The sequence below is a fragment of the Macrobrachium nipponense genome, chromosome 8 (assembly GCF_015104395.2).
Source record: "Macrobrachium nipponense isolate FS-2020 chromosome 8, ASM1510439v2, whole genome shotgun sequence".
In the NCBI taxonomy this organism is placed as follows: Eukaryota; Metazoa; Arthropoda; class Malacostraca; order Decapoda; family Palaemonidae; genus Macrobrachium; species Macrobrachium nipponense.
This window is the reverse complement of record NC_087203.1, coordinates 111,519,001-111,539,000: the sequence shown is the minus strand read 5'-3', so window position 1 is coordinate 111,539,000 and position 20,000 is coordinate 111,519,001. Positions and strand designations below refer to the sequence as shown.

The 20,000-nt window shown below is 35.0% G+C and overlaps 1 protein-coding gene across 1 annotated transcript in view; it reads right to left on the bottom strand.

Annotated features, from left to right (window-relative positions):
* The window catches only part of LOC135223183 (RNA-binding protein cabeza-like), a 74,121-nt gene that overhangs the window by 11,779 nt on the left and 42,342 nt on the right, over window positions 1–20,000 (bottom strand). Inside the window, exons 3-4 of the mRNA XM_064261687.1 lie at window positions 3,582–3,665; window positions 3,226–3,306 (exon numbers count right to left, since the gene is read on the bottom strand). Coding sequence (XP_064117757.1) covers window positions 3,226–3,306; window positions 3,582–3,665 — 165 coding nt within the window. The remainder of the gene's footprint in view (window positions 1–3,225; window positions 3,307–3,581; window positions 3,666–20,000) is intronic.

Below are 20,000 nucleotides of genomic sequence, written 5' to 3'. Positions count from 1 at the left end.
TCACATACACACGTGTCTTATACATACATATATATATATATAATATATATATTTATATATATATATATATATATATATATATATTATATATATATATATATATATAGTATTTGTAATAAGCCATAATGCCCTCTTAACTTTTCTCAAGCGCTTTGCTCCGTTTCGGATACACTTGTTACTATAAGGCTTGAGATCCAATTTTAAGGAAATATGAAGAAATCAAGTTGGATCTCCAGGCTTTGTAGTGACAGGCGTATCCAAAAAAAAAAGAGCAAAGAATTTTGAGAACTTAAGAGGGCTTTGTGGCTATTATAATTACATAATACACAAGTATCTTGTAGAAAATGACCAGTAGAATTCAACATGTATATATATTATTATTAATATATATATATTATAGATATAATAAATATATATATATATATATATATATATATGTATTGTTATATATATTATAGATATATATATATATATATATATATATATATATATATGTATATGTAATATTTAAAATTTCACTCACAATCGTCCCCCTAACGTTAAAGAACTTCCTCACAGCCTGGCGCGTGGAACCCTTTAACTTTTTCAACCCTCCTAACTTGCAAATGATGTAATGTTCGATTATTCGGGCAAACCCCCCTCCCCCCCCCCCCCCCTCCCCCCCCCCCCCCCCCTCCCAAAATCCCCTCCCCCCCCCCCCCCCACCAATTCCTTATTCAGAGCAGTCCCGACTGAATGGAGTGTGCCTTATATAAACTCTAGAGCCCACCCACATCTTTAAGGGGGCGCCATCTGGCGGCAATATTGAAATTTCCATCATCAGCATGTGGTGGTGTGATTTCACTTGGGTGGGGGGGGGATAGGGTGGGGGGAGGGTGGGGGGGGAGAGGAGGAGAAGGGGTTGGAGTTGATATTCCATGCACTGTCGGATTGCAATTGCTGGATTCCAGTTGGAAGGATGCCGAGTCGGATTCCATTGGTCGTTAGTAACGATTAATATTATTATGATTAATATTATTATTATTATTATTATTATTATTATTAGTAGTAGTAGTAGTAGTAGTAGTAGTAGTAGTAGCAGTCATTGTACGTGTGATGTAGAATTTATTCGCTATGTCAATAAACCCTCTCCCGGAGATTAGAATTTCTTATTATTTAGGAAAGTTGGATAAAGCCAAAAAACTTTATTATTATATTATTATTATTATTATTATTATTATTATTATTATTATTATTATTATTATTATTATTATTATTATTATATTTGTTCTTTTACATGTAGGCTTTATTCGTTAAATCCACTTCGTAAAATCGAGCTTTGTGATGTTTATGAAATTTAGATTCTAAAACTAATTTTTTTTTTTTTTTTTTTTTTTTGCTGTTGATATGATGTCGTAGAATTCATTGGGTAATTCGTTAAGACTGAAATTTCTTGTTTTAGAAAATATTTCGAAACTAAAAGGCGCCATCATTGTTTTTAGTGGTAGCAGTAATTGTATTTATTTATTTGTTTTACTATTGAAATGATAAAGAATTTATTCGCCAATACATTAAATCCACTTTTAAGATGGATCTTTCAGTTTATTTGGAAAATTATATTTTAAAACCAAATTCCAAATCCCATTATTATTAGTTTATATAGCATTGAGTATATATATATATATATATATATATATATATATATATATATATATATATATATATATATATATATATATAGATATGATATATATTATATATATATATATATATTTATATATATATATATATATATATATATATATATATATATATATTATATATTTATATATATAATATATATATATATATATATATATATATATATATATATATATATATATTATATATATATATATATATATATATATCTATATATATATATATATATATATATTTATTAATGTTTTTCGCTGTTGCATGTAGAATTTATTCGGCATTAAGTTGAATCTACTTCTAAGACTGAACTTCTCGTTTATTCAAGAAAGTAAAATTGCAAAACTAAAATGCGATGCCAGACAATTTAAGAAAAACAGATGCTCGTCCAACCCGCATTTTGTTATCATGAAGATGCAACTGCGTGTAATGTTAAGAAGAGAAATGCGTTTGGGGAGATTTCGTAGAGATAACGGTATAAATAAAGGGGGGCCACAACCCCCCTTTTTGGAAATTGTGTCTTTTTCGTGGCGATGAGATGTTTGATATGATAAAGGGAAAATTAGTCGGATGGAAAGAATTGTTTTGCCTTTATTTAATTATTATAAATGTAATTATTTATATTTGTTTATGTAACTGTGTATGTTACATGGAGCAGTGGTGTTTACTATAGCCTATGGTTTGATGTTTATAACCGTTATTATATACCTAACCGTAATAATGACTTAGGAAAAGTGAATCGATATATACTATAATTATATGAATGTCAATTAACCATGAAAATAAGTTGAATTAATACCGTCCCCATTGTTGGAGTATTGTAGTGATTATATATATATAGTATATATATATATACACTATATATATATATATATATATATATATATATATATATATATATTAATTTACGGATGTCAGAGAATTTTTGCTTACATTTCTAATAGTTTATACAACAAAATTTTCTCTCTAATTCCATTAGTTTTTGATTACATTGATTTTTATCAATTATCTAATCCTCAAATTTTTCAAACAGTGGTTATGTAGGCTTAAGTTTCAAAAAAAAAAATTTTTTGAGGGAAGGGGCATATGTTAATTATTTTTATAGAAAACTCCCTCCACAATTTTCCTTTCTCGATTGCTTTTTGGGCGGCCTCCTCCTCCTCCTCCTCCTCTCCTCCTCCTCCTCCTCCTCCTCCTCCTCCTCCTCCCACCTCCTCCTCCTCCTTTTGGGGGAAAAATTTCAAATTATCTTTATAGAAAATTCCCTCCACAATTTTCCTCACTGTCTTTTAGGCGGCCTCCTCCTCCTCCTCCTTCTCCACTCGCTTTTGAAAAAAAAAAAACGCTAAAATATCCTCCTCCTCCTCCTCCTCCTCCTCCTTTTGGGGGGTGGGGGAAAAATTTCAAATTATCTTTATAGATTTTTATTTCTCCCACAATTTTTTTCCTCACTGTCTTTTAGGCGGCCTCCTCCTCCTCCTCCTCCTTCTCCACTCGCTTTTTGAAAAAAAAAAAAACGCTAAAATTATCATTATAGAAAATTCCCTCTACAATTTTCCTCATTGTCTTTTGGGTGGCCTCCTCCTCCTCCTCCGCCTCCTCCTCCTCCTCCTCCTCCTCCTCCTCCTCCAGCTTTTGGGAAAAATATTCAAATTACCTGTAGAAAATTCCTTCCACAATTTTCCTCACTTTTAGGCGGCCTTCTCCTCCTCCTCTCCTCCTCCTCCTCCTCTCCGCTGTTTTTGAAAAAAAAAAAAAAACGCTAAAATTATCATTATAGAAAATTCCCTCCACAATTTTCCTCACTGTCTTTGGGCGGCCTCCTCCTCCTCCCTCCTCCTCCTCCTCCACTCGCTTAAAAAAAAAAAAAAAACGCTAAAATTATCATTATAGAAAATTCCCTCCACAATTTTCCTCATTGTCTTTTGGGCGGCCTCCTCCTCCTCCTCGTCCTCCTCCTCCTCCTCCTCCTCCTCCTCCTCCTCCTCCAGCTTTTTGGGAAAAAATTAAAATTATCTTTGTAGAAAATTCCCTCCACAATTTTCCTCACTCTTTTAGGCGGCCTCCTCCTCCTCCCTCCTTCTCCACTCCCGGGCTTTTTGAAAAAAAAAAAAAAAAAACGCTAAAATTATCATTATAGAAAATTCCCTCCACAATTTTCCTCATTGTCTTTTGGGAATGGCCTCACTGTCTCAGGTCGGGGGCCTCCATCCTCCCTCCTCCTCCTCCACCTGCCGCTGACGGTCCTAAAAGTTATCAATTATAGAAAATTCCCTCCACAATTTTCCTCCATTGGTCTTTTGGGTGGCCTCCTCCTCCCCTCCTCCATCCTCCTCCTCCTCCTCCTCCAGCTTCTTGGGAAAAAATTCAATTATCTTTGTAGAAAATTCCCTCTACAATTTTCCTCACTCTTTTGGGCGGCCTCTCCTCCTCCTCCTCCTCCACTCGCTTTTTTTGTAAAAAAAAAAAAACGCTAAAATTATCATTATAAGAAAATTCCATCCACAATTTTCTCATTGTTTTTTGGCGGGGCGGCCTCCTCCTCCTCCTCCCACTCGCTTTTTAAAAAAAAAAAAAAAAAAAAAAAAATTTAAAAAAAAAAAAAAAAAAAACTAAAATTATCATTATAGAAAATTCCCTCTACAATTTTCCTCATTGTCTTTTGGGTGGCCTGGCCTCCTCTCCCCCCTCCTCCTCCTCCTCCTCCTCCTTTTAATATTTCATTCGTCGAATCGCGATGACTTCTACAACTACTCATGTTTCTCTCCTCGTCTTCCCTACCCAACAACCTCTTGGGATATCTCCAGCTACCCCCATTCTGCTCCCCCTCCCCCCTTGCCCCTTACAAGACCCCATACCCTACCTTCCCCCTCCCCTGGCCAAGGACCCACCCCCCCAACCCTCCCACTAGGCCGAGTATAGTCAAGCCATTCTACCTTGTGATTTATTCTTTTCCTCTGGAGAAAATCTAGGTCTAATGGTATATAGACCAGAAGAGAATGTGACCCCAGAGGAAGAAACTATCGATTCTCTCCTCTCTCTCTCTCTCTCTCTCTCTCTCTCTCTCTCTCTCTCTCTCGCCGGGTTGAAATTGCTGGTGGTGGTGGTGGTGGTAGTAGTAGTAGCAGAGAGCACCGGGAGGGGTATGGGGTACGGGCAGGGAAAAAGAAGGGCTAAATGGGGCGATTTCCCCCCGCCCCCCTCTCTGATAGTTTTTCTTAATGGTCTGGTCTCCCCCCCCCCCCCCTCCTTTGGCGATCCTTTTGCTGTGTTATCAGAAATGGTATGCAAGGTTTTTTTTTATTTTTTATTTTATGAGTCACGCACTTACGTACATACGTATACATACATGCGTGTGATATATATATATATATATATATTATATATATATATATATATATATAATATATATATATACATACATACATACAACAAAATATAATATTATAGTAAGCCTGGAGGCTTAGGTGTGTTACACTTCAGACTATCCGTTCGGCCGTGATTATCGAAGAGGAGAAAATATTATAACAAGAGTAATACGTGGCTTTCAAAGCCTCGCCGTCGTAAATCGAATGATTATAATGTACACAGAGACTTTTGCTTTCTCATTGCATTCTGTGAGATATAAAAGTTGATTGGTTTTGCTTCCCTGGGGGGCTACGGACTGTGTGCTACGTAAAGGTGCTTTCTGTTTGGGGATGTCTTACGCGCTATGCCCGATCTTCATTAGGGCTCTCGGAACTTTATCCTGGGTATATTTATAGATGCTTTGGGATTTTCCGGTTAACAAATCATTTTGATGCCGGTTCTTTTAAGAGATTTGACGCTGCTCTACCCAAAGGTGCTGCGCAATAATAAAACCTTAGCTGTTCCTCGGATCGAATTATATCGTGATCTGGAAAAAAAAAAAAGTTAAATAATGAAGTTATCTCAAACTTAACAGAAGTTATACTGCTATAAGTAGAAGAAATAGTAATTGAGAGGACGTACAACATTATATCGTGTAGCTGGTAAAAAGAGTTAAATAATGAAGTGATCTGAAACTTAACTGAAGTTATACTGCTAAAGATAGAAAAACTAGTAATTGAGAGGCCGTAAAGCAGTTTTAGAAGAACCTCGTTCAACTGCTCCGAAGATCTCCGAAATTACCAAAGTGATAACTCCTAAGAATTTGCTAAATTTTTAATGTTCATTGAATATTTTATTGCTTTCCAGACATCAACTGTTGAACTCGATACAAAAATTTTTATATAAAATAAAATTTAAAATAAAAATTTATTGATAGATTTTTTTAGGAATCGCGTAATCGTTTGGAGGTAAGTAAATGCAGGCGGGGGTGACGACCTTCAGTAATATTACCTAAATGTAACATCATTACCATTTTTAACTTGGAGAAATGATAATTAATTGGTTATTGAATTGAAGAACTCTTCTCAGACCATATTTTAAAGCTCGCTTAATTTTATGCCAGTAAATATCACTTCTGTTTAACATGTCTAGAATATAGGAAGGGCGTCTGTTCCCTTGCAAAGACGTTTAGATTATAGGACGGGTCTGTTTCCTTGCACAGACAACTGAGACCACTTAAGAACTATTTAAATATTGAATAATAATCAGGTATTTATGTGCAAGAAGAATAGGGTTCATAGAAAATTTTGCCGAATTCTTTTCACAGTGAGAATTTGAAACTGTTATAAAATCTCATTTTACCTCTCGGAATCTTTGAAGCACCACCATACAGAATTTTTCTCTTTTGCAACTCTCTCCCTGAAGTTATGCATATTAGAGCGAGTACAAATTAAGATGTAGAAATTCTTTTTTCACTCAAGAAAAGTACCTCAGGCGCACCTATTAGAAATCTGTGGTGGTCTACTTCCAAAAGTCATTTACATTCGTTTTGTGCATTGATGAGATGGATGAAGTCTCCCCCCCTCTAGTGCCCCTAGGTTAAGCTAGACTAGGGAAGGCTAGGTAAGGGACCCTAGCCTAACCTAACCTAGGGCACTGGAAGGAGACCCCTAACTTAGGGTGTATCCCTGTAATTGCCATAGCCCTATTTTTTTTTTTCTTTTTTTTTTTTTTTTTTTTTTTTTTTTTTTTTTTTTTTTTTTTTTTTTTTTTTTTTTTTTTTTTTTCTTTTTTTAGGTATGGCTGCTGGGGGGGTGGTGAGGGGGTGAGGGGTGTGGTCCAGGGAAGGTAGACATTATGGGATAAACCTCTTATTAGGAAGTAGATGTTTAGGCACACAGCGCTGCAGTTAGCCAGGAGATGCAGAAGTCCTTTTCGACACACAATATGATTTACGTTCTCAGAAACCGTTTAACCTCTTGTTTTTGTACATTTTAGGAGCTGGTGTATTCCACAAATTTTGCTGTAACCATGCAATTAGTTTTTAGAAATATTTGGAGATGTGAAGCCACTGATTTTAATCTTCTTCGATTTTTAAGAGCCTGAGTTGTCTAGAATTTTATTTTTAACCGTGAAATTTTTCTCAGAAATATGCGATAATGTGAAGACTTCCATAATTTAATTTTAGTATGAAAACTCTTGATTCAAAATATACGGGTGATTGTCGATGTCAAAATCGAAGATGTTATTCATAGTTATATCTGAGTCATATATCATCCTCAAAGTGAGAAATTCAGTTTCCTCTTTACTGAAGACCTTCATTCTTTCATTGAGGTTTGAAGACGAGGAAGACTGCTTCTTTTGATACCATTTTAGTAGGGCTACTTGAGCTATCCAAGCGTGCATACAAATTTGATTTGAGTTTGAACTGGAAAATGCAGTCCTTCTCTTATAGGTAGATAGTATATATAATATAGATATATATATATATATATATATATATATATATATATTATAATATATATATATATATATATATATATATATGTGTGTGTGTGTGTGTGTGTGTGTGTTTCATGTAGGATCTGGCAATCTGCAAGTTGGTTTATGGATATCACCAGAAATAGCTGGCATTCCTGGATGATGCAATGTTGGCGCCCATACTTTTAATCCATTTTATTTATTTGCGTAGACGCGCAAATCTTTTGGTTAACAACCAAGCCACACCCCCCCCCCCCCCCCACCCCGAACCCCCAACCATCTCCTATATCAGGGCAGAGCAATTTGCATGGCTACGGCCGAAGATTGTGTTCAGAGCGAAACCGTATTGGATCCTGCGTTTCCTTTTTTAGATTTGATGAAGTTATAAAACCCTACATATTAAGATAACATTGCCGAATTTTATATGCATTAACCATTTGCCTCAAGACGCTAAATCATAGGGGGTTCGAACGAACCAACCCCCACTCCCCCTCCCATCACCCCTGGCCAGTGCCCCTCCATACCCACACTGCGTATAGTTGTTTATGAGGTTGAAGAACAGGGGCCCAGTCGGTCGATTTTATTTATACAGTGTGTTTGGGGGAGGGGGAGGGGGAGGGGGGGGGAGGGGAGGGGTTTGTACTTGCAATATTTATTGCAGCATCTTAAATGAATCTTTCTCTTAGGCGCTGCTGCTGCTGCCAGAGTGTTTATACGGGGGACTCGCAGGGTGATCTATTCCACAGGAGGAGGAGGAGGAGGAGGAGGAGGAGGAGGAGGAGGAGCAAGTTGTTTTCTGTAGACCCTGAGTAGTACTCATTTGTATGTCTATGTATATGTATGTAAGTGCGTGTGCGTGTCTGTGTGTGTGCGCGTGTGCGCGCATGTTTGTAAGGTCTTTGTTACGATCTCAAGAAAATTACAAAGTAAATCCCATGAGTCATCACGTAACGTAACGCCACAAATGGCTTCCGTATGAGAAGAGATCTTGGATTATATTTGTAAATTTTCACAACGTTTTGTGTATGTGTGTTTGTGTGTGTGTGTCTGTGTGTTTGTGTAAGGTCATCGTTACGATCCCAAAGTAATTGGAAAGCGAATCCCATGGGTCACCATGTCGCCTAAAGCCGTAAGTGGGCTATTGCAAGCGAGGTCTTGGATTTTTAACCAAATTTTCACAACGGGATCAATCCGATACGCTGTTATTTAGGCTGGTTTAAATCGGGCGCTTCTAGCCGCCCGACTCCTGACATAATGAGAGAGAGAGCAAAAAAGTAAGAGAGAGAGAGAGAGACACACACACACACACACAGACATAGAGGCACTTAACATAAAGCTATCAGAAATCCCATTAAGGCCTCCTTGAAGTAGACAACACAAATATCAACACTAGTCAAGGCATTTGTGAGTATCTCTCTCTCTCTCTCTCTCTCTCTCTCTCTCTCTGCGCACAGATGTAAACACGGTAAACACATCCATCAAGGGTGATGTATCTAAAAGAAGTTGAGGGCAGAAATGTGGGTATCTTGTAGTAGTAGTACTGGTACTGGTACTGGGCTACTGCTAGCTAGCTAGCTATACCACCATCCACCTCATGCACAACCTTCACGCAGAGAGAGAGAAAGAGAGAGAGAAAGAGAGGAGAGAGAGAGAGAGAGAGAGAGAGAGAGAGAGATTATTTGGGAGGTGACTTATAAATATCTATAAAGGTTGGCAAAGGATTCATTTCTTGTTTGCCCTCATTTCCATCGGGGTCCATATCATCGAGGGACCCCCAGACGCTGATACCGATAATTTCGCCTTTCCTCATAATTGGGTCTTCAAGGATACACTTGTTCTCTCTTCAGGTTGTCTGCGTTCTATTTGTTCGTAGGCCGAGGGCTATCTCGTCCTCACCCCCCACCCCACCCCACTCCTCCTCCTCTCATTCCTGCCCTTCTCCCTTACCCTCCCCCTCCGCCCCTACATCCGCCAAACACTTCTCCCGCATTTAAACCCTCTTCTGAAACCTCCCTTTTCTTATCTTCGTACTTGTTTGTAATTTATCATAGGCTTGTTTTCTTTGCCTATATCTCCGAAGCAGATCGGAGGGCGGGATGAAGTGGAGGAGGCGGAGGAGGAGGAGGAGGAGGAGGAGGAGGTAGTAGTAGTAGAAGGCCCTGTGGTCCTTCGGCCCTTCCATATTGGTTGCAGAAGTCGGAGGGAATGCGAAGCATTGAAGGCTTACCCCGGGGGTAGGGGGCAGGGGGCTTCTAAGAGGAAAGTAAAGGGAATGGGGAGGGGAGGGGTAGGGGGTAAGGAGGGGGTTTAGTGTAAGGAGACGAGGAAGCAAATAACGCAGAAGTGTTATTAGGAGGCTGAGATAACGGATGATAAGGCCGAAATTCAGTATCAAAGTTCTTAGTTAAGAAACCGTTAGCTGGAGGCTGACCGAAGATTCTGGCGAGGTTAATTGTATTTATGAGCGAGGGAAGGGGGAGTTGGGGGGTAGGGGTAGGGGTAGGCTGTGGTGGGTGCCCCAGGGAGGGAGATGGATGGAAAGGGTTATGGGAGTTTGTAAAAAAGAGAGAGAGAGAGAGAGAGAGAGAGACTGACTCTCAAGTACCATCTTGTGTAATGATTATACACGCATGATATTTTATCCTTATTTATTCGTAACTAAGAAAATTGGTCCTTTTAATGACGTCATACTAGTCAGAATTTTATCTCTGGTTTTCTGACTATCAATGTATATTACTGAAGTTTAATCGGAGTGTAAATTATAATTATAATTTATAGTTTAGGTTTTATGGCAGTAGTTTTGTCCCTGAAGTTCTGAACTTTTCTTGAAATATGTGGCGTTTGTTAGTGAGATCATAAGTTGGATGGTTTCCTTGTCGTATGAATTCAGAAACCACAATTAACGGGGATTAAAATGGTAGATATGACATAAAATACAACAATAACAAGCCTAATAATTTTTTTATTATAAATTATTATTATTATGGAAGAAGACCCTCTCTCAAACAAACTTCATCGAATAGAATGGCCATTCTGTTGTTATTAATTATTATGATTATTATTATTATTATTATTACTATTATTATTATTATTATTATTATTATTATTATTATTATTATTATTATTATTATTATTATTATTATTATTGGTTGCAGGTCCACAATAATATCGCATGTGAGTATAAGGTCTTTAATGGATAATAAAAGCTTTCGAACCTTGCACTAGGTTCATCATCATTATTATTATTATTATTATTATTATTATTATTATTATTATTATTATTGGTTAACATATTGTAACAATAAAAATAGTTTTTATAATGTTTATAAAGTTAAGAGCAAAATTAATGACTGGTTTCGAATTCGTTAAGATAAGGAATTTAATTGTTCGAATCAGTCCAAAGGAAATATTCAGCTCATTTTACCTTCATGAGAATCGATAAAAAAAAATAAAAAAATAAATAAGAAAAGCAATTATAGCAATGGAATCTTTATCAATTTTTTTTTTTAATTTTTACTGCAGCAAAATTAAGTCGGTTTTTGCTTTAGGATGTATTGTTGGAAGACCTCAATTATTTTTCATGAAACCACAATCCTTTTTTTATGAAGATAAATTTTGGATTTGAACAATTTATTTAATGAAATGATTTAGTAGTCAGAATGTTTTGTGAAAATCCTTAGAGAGAGAGAGGCGGGCTAAGGGGGGCGGGGCGCAGGGTTGGAGGAAGAAAAAAGGTAAATAAGTAAACAGAAAGTGATAAAATGAAATATCCTGATAGTCCTCTAAGAGACAAATCTCTCGGAAATAATATACAGCTTGATTTCTGAAGGGAAGAGAAAATAACATCTTAAAAAAAAGAAAAAAAAAAGTAGCATCTTAGTGGCAGAGTGCCAGCTCTGAATGGGAAGGGGGGAAGGGGGAAGGGGAGGGGGTGTGTGTTGGTGGTGGTGGGGGTTTGACCCTCCCCTTTTCACAACCTTCCCCCCTTTTCCCTCCCTGCTACCTCCCTCACCCTTCCTCCCCTTCCCCTATCAACTAACCCCCCTCCATTCACCTTACCCCTCCCCCACCTTTCATCTTCTCCCTTCCACCCCGTGCCTTGTCCCTTCCATCCCCTCCCTTGCTCCTTCCACCCCTTACCCTCCTCTTTGATTCCTCCCTTCCCCTTTCCCCCTCCTCTTTTCTTCCCCTTCCCTCCGTTCCTTCCTTCCGGTTCTCCACCCTTCCTCTTCCTTTCCTTTTCCCTCACCTCCTCTTTCCTCCCCCTTCCCCTCATCTGTCCTTCCTTCCTCTCCCCTCCTACTTTCTCCCCCATTCCCCCTTCTCTTTAATCACCCTACCCTCCCCCATCCTCTCTCCTCTCGCCGCCCCCTCCCCCCTTTAAACATTGTCTTGTCGAGGAACGTTGGCATGACTTATTGCAGAGGCGTAGTACCTCCGGCCGGAGAGGAACGGGCGTGACAAATAATTTTGAGAACCTATATAGGTCCCACCAAGGCCTCCTGACACTTCCTTCACCATAAAAGATAAAACCATGTTATGGATAATCCCCAACCTCTAACCCTTTTATAACCTCTATCATACTCCTCTCTTCTCTCTCTCTCTCTCTCTCTCTCTCTCTCTCTCTCTCTCGGGTTTTATTGCCATTGGCGTCCTGTTGTTTTTTTTTTTTATTTCATTCCGTTAGACTTTCATTCGGTTTCTTGTCCCGCCTAAATTTTTTTTACATATATTTTTTCTTCCGCATTGGATTCGATGAGGTCCAAATGGTCTTTTTTTTTTTTTTTTTTTTTTTTTTTTTTTTTTTTTTTTTTTTTTTTTTTTTTTTTTTTTAAGATACGAAGTAGGAGTGGGTCTCTCTCTCTCTCTCTCTCTCTCTCTCTCTCTCTCTCTCTCTCTCTCTCTTACTCATCCTAGGTGAACAGCACGTAGGCAAAATATTTATAACAGAAAAGGGAGAAATAAATTCGCTAAACTAATTTTATGAAAATAAAAAATCTGTATTTTTATATTAATGTCTACTGATATAAACTCCATATTTTCGTTAATAAAATACATATCTCCTTTCTTTAATTTTTCACTTGATTATTCACACTCATACCCACTTATCATTCAATTGCTGTGAATACCCATTTCTGAAAAGCATCCTTGTTTGGGGAAATTATACCGACCGTGACAGAGAGAGAGAGAGAGAGAGAGAGAGAGAGAGAGAGAGAAGAGAGAGAAGAGAGAGAACTATATATACCCAGCTATCATTATTTGCTATGAATACCCACTACCTAAAAGCATCCTTGGGGAAATTATACCTTGAGAGAGAGAGAGAGAGAGAGAGAGAGAGAAGAGAGAGAGAGAGAGAGAAGAGAAAAAATACATATACTCAGCTATCAGTATTTGCTATGAATACCCATTTCTTAAAAGCATCCTCGTTTGGGGAAACTGTAGGTACCGTTAGAGAGAGAGAGAGAGAGAGAGAGAGAGAGAGAGAGAGAGAGAGAGACCCTTTTCCATGAGGAACCCGGAAATCATAAGTCTCCCATCATAAAACCTCCCTTGGACCGAAAGGGTTGTAAGCAAGGTATGGGACGCAATAAACACCATAAGTCATTGTAGTGTCGGTGATGGAGCGTGTACGCTAGATGGCGAAGGGAGTGTGTGTGTGAGTGAGTGTGAGAGTGAGTGTAGTCCCTCTCGATGGTGGTCCTTCTACTGTAGCGGTGTCCCTCTGTAACTCAGCGGCAGGCGAGAGAGGTCCTGGACATTCTCAGGGAGTCCTCAGATGGAACTGCGTGGTCCTACGGGTGAGTCTGCTTATTCTTAAGACCTGGGCGGATGGGTTTTCAGTTAGTTGTTTAGAATTATAAGATCTCTCCTTGTTTCGGTTTTTAATTATGAGATCGTTACTTATTTCGGTTTTTTTTAATTGTGAAGTCTTTGCTTATTTCGTTTTTTTATGAAGAATTACTTATTTTGTGTTTTTATGAGGACTTATTTTTTGTAATTATTTCGTTTTTTTTTTATTATGAAATCTTTACTTATTTCGGTTTTTTAATTATGAAGTCTTTACTTATTCCGGTTTTTTAAATTATGAAATCTTTGCTTATTTCGGGTTTTTAATTATGAAATCTCTCCTTATTTCGTTTTTTAAATCAAGAAATCGCTACTTATTTGGGTTTTAAATTTTCAAATCTTTACTTATTTCGGTTTTTTCAATTATGAAATCTTACTTATTTCGGTTTTTTTTTTTAGTTATTGAAAAGGTCTTTTTTTTACTTATTTCGGTTTTTTTTTAGTTATGAAGTCTTTTTTACTTATTTCGGCTTTTAATTATGACATTTTTGCTTATTTTGGTTTTCTAATTATGAAGTCTACTTATACCGGTTATTTAGATTATGAAGTCTACTTATTTCGTTTTTTTAATTATGAACGCTTTACTTATTTTGTTTTTTTTAAATTATGAAATCTTTACTTAATTCGGTTTTTTTAATTGTGAAAACTTTACTATTTCGGTTTCTTTTATCGTGAGATCTTTCCTTATTTCGGTTTTTAATGTTTTTTTAAATATTTTAATCACGAAATCCTTCGTTATTTCTGTTTTTTAATCATGAAATCCTTCCGTATTTCGGTCTTTTTAATCGTAAAATGCTTGTTTATTTCAATTTCACTCGTAAGGTAATCTTTTGGAATTTATATTTTTAAGTTTCCTATTAGTCCCAGTTTTTAAAATGTTTACTTCTTTCGGTTTTAATCATGACGTATTTCCTTATTTCGATTTCACGGTAATATAATCTCCTGGAATTTTTTATAAGCTTCGTTAAATGGTCTAAGATTTTGTATTTGAAGGAGCAGCAATTAAATCTCCTTCCGGTCAATTTTGGAAAAGAACCTCTTGTCACATCACCTGAACTACCATTCCAGTTTTCGCCAAATTTGCCCCGGAACTAAACGATCGCGTTGACGGGCAACTGCCTGTCCGCGTTGCCCTCTGTATGTAGACACAAGGTCATCTAGGCGGCTAATTTGTGTATGGAACGAAATTCTGGGTCGGAGGAATACGCTCATTTGCATACAGATGCGACTTTAAGTATCCGATCTTCCAACCTCGGTGTGTCTCTCACTCATCGGAGAGACAGACAGACAGACACTTCCGCCCAAGGTCTCGAGAATCTTGCTTTGTTTTTTTTCGCCTTTCGGTCTCCTGTTGTTTTGATGGCATTTTCGAAAAGTGTGGCCGCTGTTCATTGCTGTGTAAACATAGCTGTTTTTATTCAGCGTCACGTTCGGCCCAAAAAACAAAGAATGCAAGAAGAGGCACGTTGTCACAACAGTTTCTCGAAAGCCATGATGTGACCTGTCTTAATAATACGAATTTTGTTAAGTTTTTCTTTTCCCACAGACCTGTTTTCGTATTTTCTTTTTAAATTTATTTTTCTATTTTCTTTTATAAATTTATTTTGGCGTCTGTGACGCTTGTGGATATAGTTCTATTGCCTGAAGACGTGTATTATCTCTTTGGCGTTTTTCAGGGGGTCTTTAAGCTAATCTCTCTCTCTCTCTCTCTCTCTCTCTCTCTCTCTCTCTCTCCTCTCTCTCTCTCTCTCTCTCTCTAATAAGACCACTACGAATGCTTTCCAATAGCAATTCCTCAAAATAGTATGACAACAGATTTTTTAATACTTTTTCAAATCAAAATCAGTAGTGAAATCGCATATGGTTAAAATATTACATTTTGAAAAAAAAAACTATGTTAATCGCCAATAATTTCTTAAAAGTCTCCAAGTTTAATCACATTATCGCATAAGGCTTGTGGCAGCGTACATTATAGATTTCTAAACCAAGAAAGTGAGAAAGGAAAAGAATTAAAACATTGTAGATATAACATTTAAGATTGTAAAGGCATTGCCAGTGCAATTTAATATACCAAACATGTCCTCTTATCATTCAGACAGGCATTCGCGCAAACTCCGGAATTAGCTTTATACATCAAAGACTTTTTTTTAGGAAACACGTTTCAGAAAACACGTTACAGGTTATAAAACAGCCGTTGGAGAGATATGACCACCTGCTTTGTTATATCCTAAATTCTTTCTTTGTATCCTCTGCTTATGTATTCGTGTATTTTCTAAGCGGATATGAGATATGTTCATTTTGAAAATTATTATTTATAGCTTCGGGGGTCTTCACGTGAAATGATTTACTGTACGTCGGAAGTATTCTCAGTCCCAGCGCTAGGTGCTGATTTTATTTATTTATTTTTATGGGAAAAATGTCAGAAAATATCTTATATTATATATATATTACGACTTAGCCGAAGCCTATTATATTATGGTAAGCTCAAATATACAGACTGGGGTAAAACAGACGCATGAATAAGATAGCAATTGATTACATCTCTTGTTAAAGGGGATTTCTAGTAAAGTTATAATTTTTATTACATAATTAGCATAATATATATATATAGTATATATATATATATATATATATATATATATATATATATATATATCTATATATATATATATATTACGTAATGTTTTTATATGTGTATATATACATATATTTCAAACCACAAACCACTTAATATCTAATTAACACGACTTTGGTACTATTATTCCCACGGTAACGTGAATTCGATAATAAGTGATATTTGTTAGCTTAATCTTTGTAAATACAGAGAGCATACGAGCGTAACGAAATTTTAACATATATGAATATATATATATAGATAATAATATAAAATATATATATATATATATATTATATATATATATATATTATATTTATTTATATATATTTATTATTATATATTATATATATATGTATATGTATATATATTATATATATATATATATATCTTTTTTTTATTTATTATATTAATATATTATATATATTATATATAGAATATCATATATATATGTATTATATATGATATATATATTTTATATATGTAATATATTATATATATATATTTATATATATATAATATATATATGATATATTATTTATATATAGTAATTATTATATATATATATAAGAGAGAGAGCGAGCGAGAGAGACAGCAGCCATTTCCTTGGAATAGATGAAATAGTCTCCCAAATTCCTTGTGACGGAACCTCCCCGTTAAAATACCTTTGTAAATTTATGTAGTGATTGCAGTTCAGTTAACTTTTGAAGTCTTAAGTGGAAAGTATCTGATCTACTTATCTTGTTTTCGTATATTAAGATGAATTGCAGTATTCGTGGAGTTTCTTGAACGTTTAGAATTATGGTGACTCATTTCCACATGGTTTAAAATGGGCATTGGTATTAATCTTTGCCATACGTCATACGTGATGTTTATTATTATTATTATTTTATTATTATTAGTTATTATTATTATTATTATTATTATTATTATTATTATTATTATTATTATTATTATTATTATTATTATTATTATTATTATTAATTTGTTTCTCTTGAAAGGAATTAAAAATATTAATTTAGGGTTCATTGAAAATATTTTTTAAAAAATTTTATTTTATTAATTTTAGGCTTGTGATATCCCCCATCCCCCGCTCCCCCCAACAAAATAAGAAAAGGAAAACTTTTGACTGACTCCATTTTCTCTACTTGACGCGCTGTGTTATATTGGTATTTAAAAATAAATTTTGGAAAATTTAAAACCTTTTAATTATTAACCTTTTTTTTCGAATAATAGGCATATACATTAAGGATGTGAATATTTTGCATGCTAGACCTTTCAAAAATACTTTTTAAAATAGTTTAGATAAAATAGAAATAAATTTCATAATTGTGTAAGGTTCTTCCTCGTTGAAGTGATAAATTCAAACCTTTGACATTATTTTCAAAATCAAACTTGTGGTTTAGAATGTTAGTCAGTGGGAGTAAAATCTATAAACCGCTAAATTTATCTCACGAAACCTGATTCTTATTTAATGAAAATTATTAATAGTAATCATATAAGAAAATTGCATTTCTGAAATTGTTCTTATATTATATATATATATATATATATATATATATATATACTATATATATATATATATATATATATTTATATATATATATATATATATATATATATATATATGTATATATATTTACATTTGTTTTTCTATCACATTCATCCTGTTCGACTGGGAGGTTTTTATAGTGTGGAGTTCCGGGTTGCATCCTGCCTCTTTAGGCGTCTATTATTATTATTATTATTATTATTATTATTATTATTATTATTATTATTATTATTATTATTATTATTATTATTATTATTGTTATTATTGTTATTATTGTTATTATTGTTGTTGTTGTTGTTGTTGTTGTTGTCCTGACCCTCACCACCATCCTTACCAACAATTAGGCGGAACAGCTTAATATTATTGCAATAAATAATATTTTTTATTGCCAGTTCTGACTTGTTAGCCCTTCGTACGTTAGTTGTTTTTCTTGTTTTTGTATCATTATCAGGTTTATTTACTTTTTTTTATAAATATCAGGGGGTTCTGAAGCTGTAAACATAATGGTTATGATGTTGTGTTACCCATGTAATATTTTTATTGTTTTGATCAAAATGGCCGTGATGAGTTTTTTATTTATTTATTATTTTTTTTTATTTTTTTGGAAATCATCATCATAAAGTTTTTGTTTTCGTAGTACATTTTTACCAATTGAGAAATCGTCATCATGATTTTGTTAATGTTGTTGATGATGTATAAATTGTCATCGCGTCATTGTTTTAAAATGTTAGAATTCGCCATGTCGGTGTTTTTCTTGTTTTAGAAATCATTACGATGTCCATGTTGTTGTTGTTGTTGTTGTTGTTATGGCTGATTTATCCCATTTTTGGAAACATGGTTTTCGTAATTTTTGTTGCTGCCGTTGAAGGAATCATCATTTCTATTTTGTCGTTGTACAAATCAACACCTTGCCGTGGTTTCTGTTTTTGTTATTGTTGTTGTTGCTGTTATTGCTAATATTAGCGTTGTTAGCATAGGAAAGCCATATCTCAGAGGAGGTCTCCCAGCGGGCGTCTTTCTCCAAGGCCAGTGAATATCCGTGCTAATTAATCTCGGTAGGAGCTGTAAATCCTTCGTGACAGTAATAAGACTTGGATGTCCCTCACCACGTGTACACTAACTCCCTCAGCATCTCTGGAGGTGTGTGTGTGTGTTTGAGAGAGAGAGAGAGAGAGAGAGAGAGAGAGAGAGAGAGAGAGCAGATGGCTTCAAGATTACTAACCCTCTCTTTCCTCCTTTCGTAACTTGGGTAGGGGTACTGGTTGAGAGATTTTCCTCCCTACCATCCCTTTCCTTTCCTCCCTCCCTTCTCCCTCCCTCCTCCTCATTACTCACTCCCCCATACCCATGATTTAGAGATTACTTCTTTATTTGCACGTACGTTCCTTTACAGAAGACGAATAAAAGAAAGAGAGCTAGTGTGTGTGCGTGTGTACAAAAAGATTCTCTCTCTCTCTCTCTCTCTCTCTCTCTCTCTCTCTCTCTCTCTCTCTCTCCACTGACAAATCCTTTCGGAAGAGCATAAGTAGGAGTTGCTGCTGAGTGTTTGTAAGGATTCTTTGCCGCAAGTGTAACTTGGCCTCCTAACGGTCAGTCATAAGGACTCCCCCGCCCCATCCTAGCCAATCCTCCACCCCCTCTCCTTACCCTCCCCTTACCCTTCTCCTCCCCAACCCCCCTCTTCTTTACTTAAGAGCAAGGAGGCAGATCATTCCTTTTGACTTTCGAGGATTTGTTAATGGATGTAACTTGTGTATAGTCGTGTACAAAGGGGCTCCGACTACCCTTTTATCTTTTTGTTTTATTTTATCTTTTTGTTTTTATTTTATCTTTTTATCTATTTATCGTTTTCTCCTTCGCCTGCCATTGCGATCTGCTGTCGGTTTGTATTTAGTATTTTTATCTGTGTGTGTGTTCGTGTGTCTGTCGTTCGTGCAGGTTTTCTCAGTGAGTTAGTTTATTCCTTTTATATATTTTTTTTTAATCTTGCTTCACCCTATTGTGTGTTTTTTTTTTAATATTTCGTGTACAGTTGTTTCTGATAGTCTGAAATTCAGTACAAAGGGGTGTGTTTGCATTTTTCTGAGACAATTGATGTAGATGAAGAGAATTATCATTTGTGTGTAAATCCTATATATAAACTATATATATATATAATTAATGATATTATATATATATATATATATTTATATATATTATCTATATTTAATATATATACTATATAGATTATTATATAATATCTATATAATATATAATTATATAATATTAAGATTATATATTATCGAATAATATATATATTATATAATATAATATATACTATTAATATATATAAAGTCTATATATAATATATATAATTTATATATATATATATATATAATATATATAGATATAGATATATATTATATATATCGTAAATATAGATAATATTATATTATATATATTATATAATATATATATATATATTATATGATATATATTAATAAA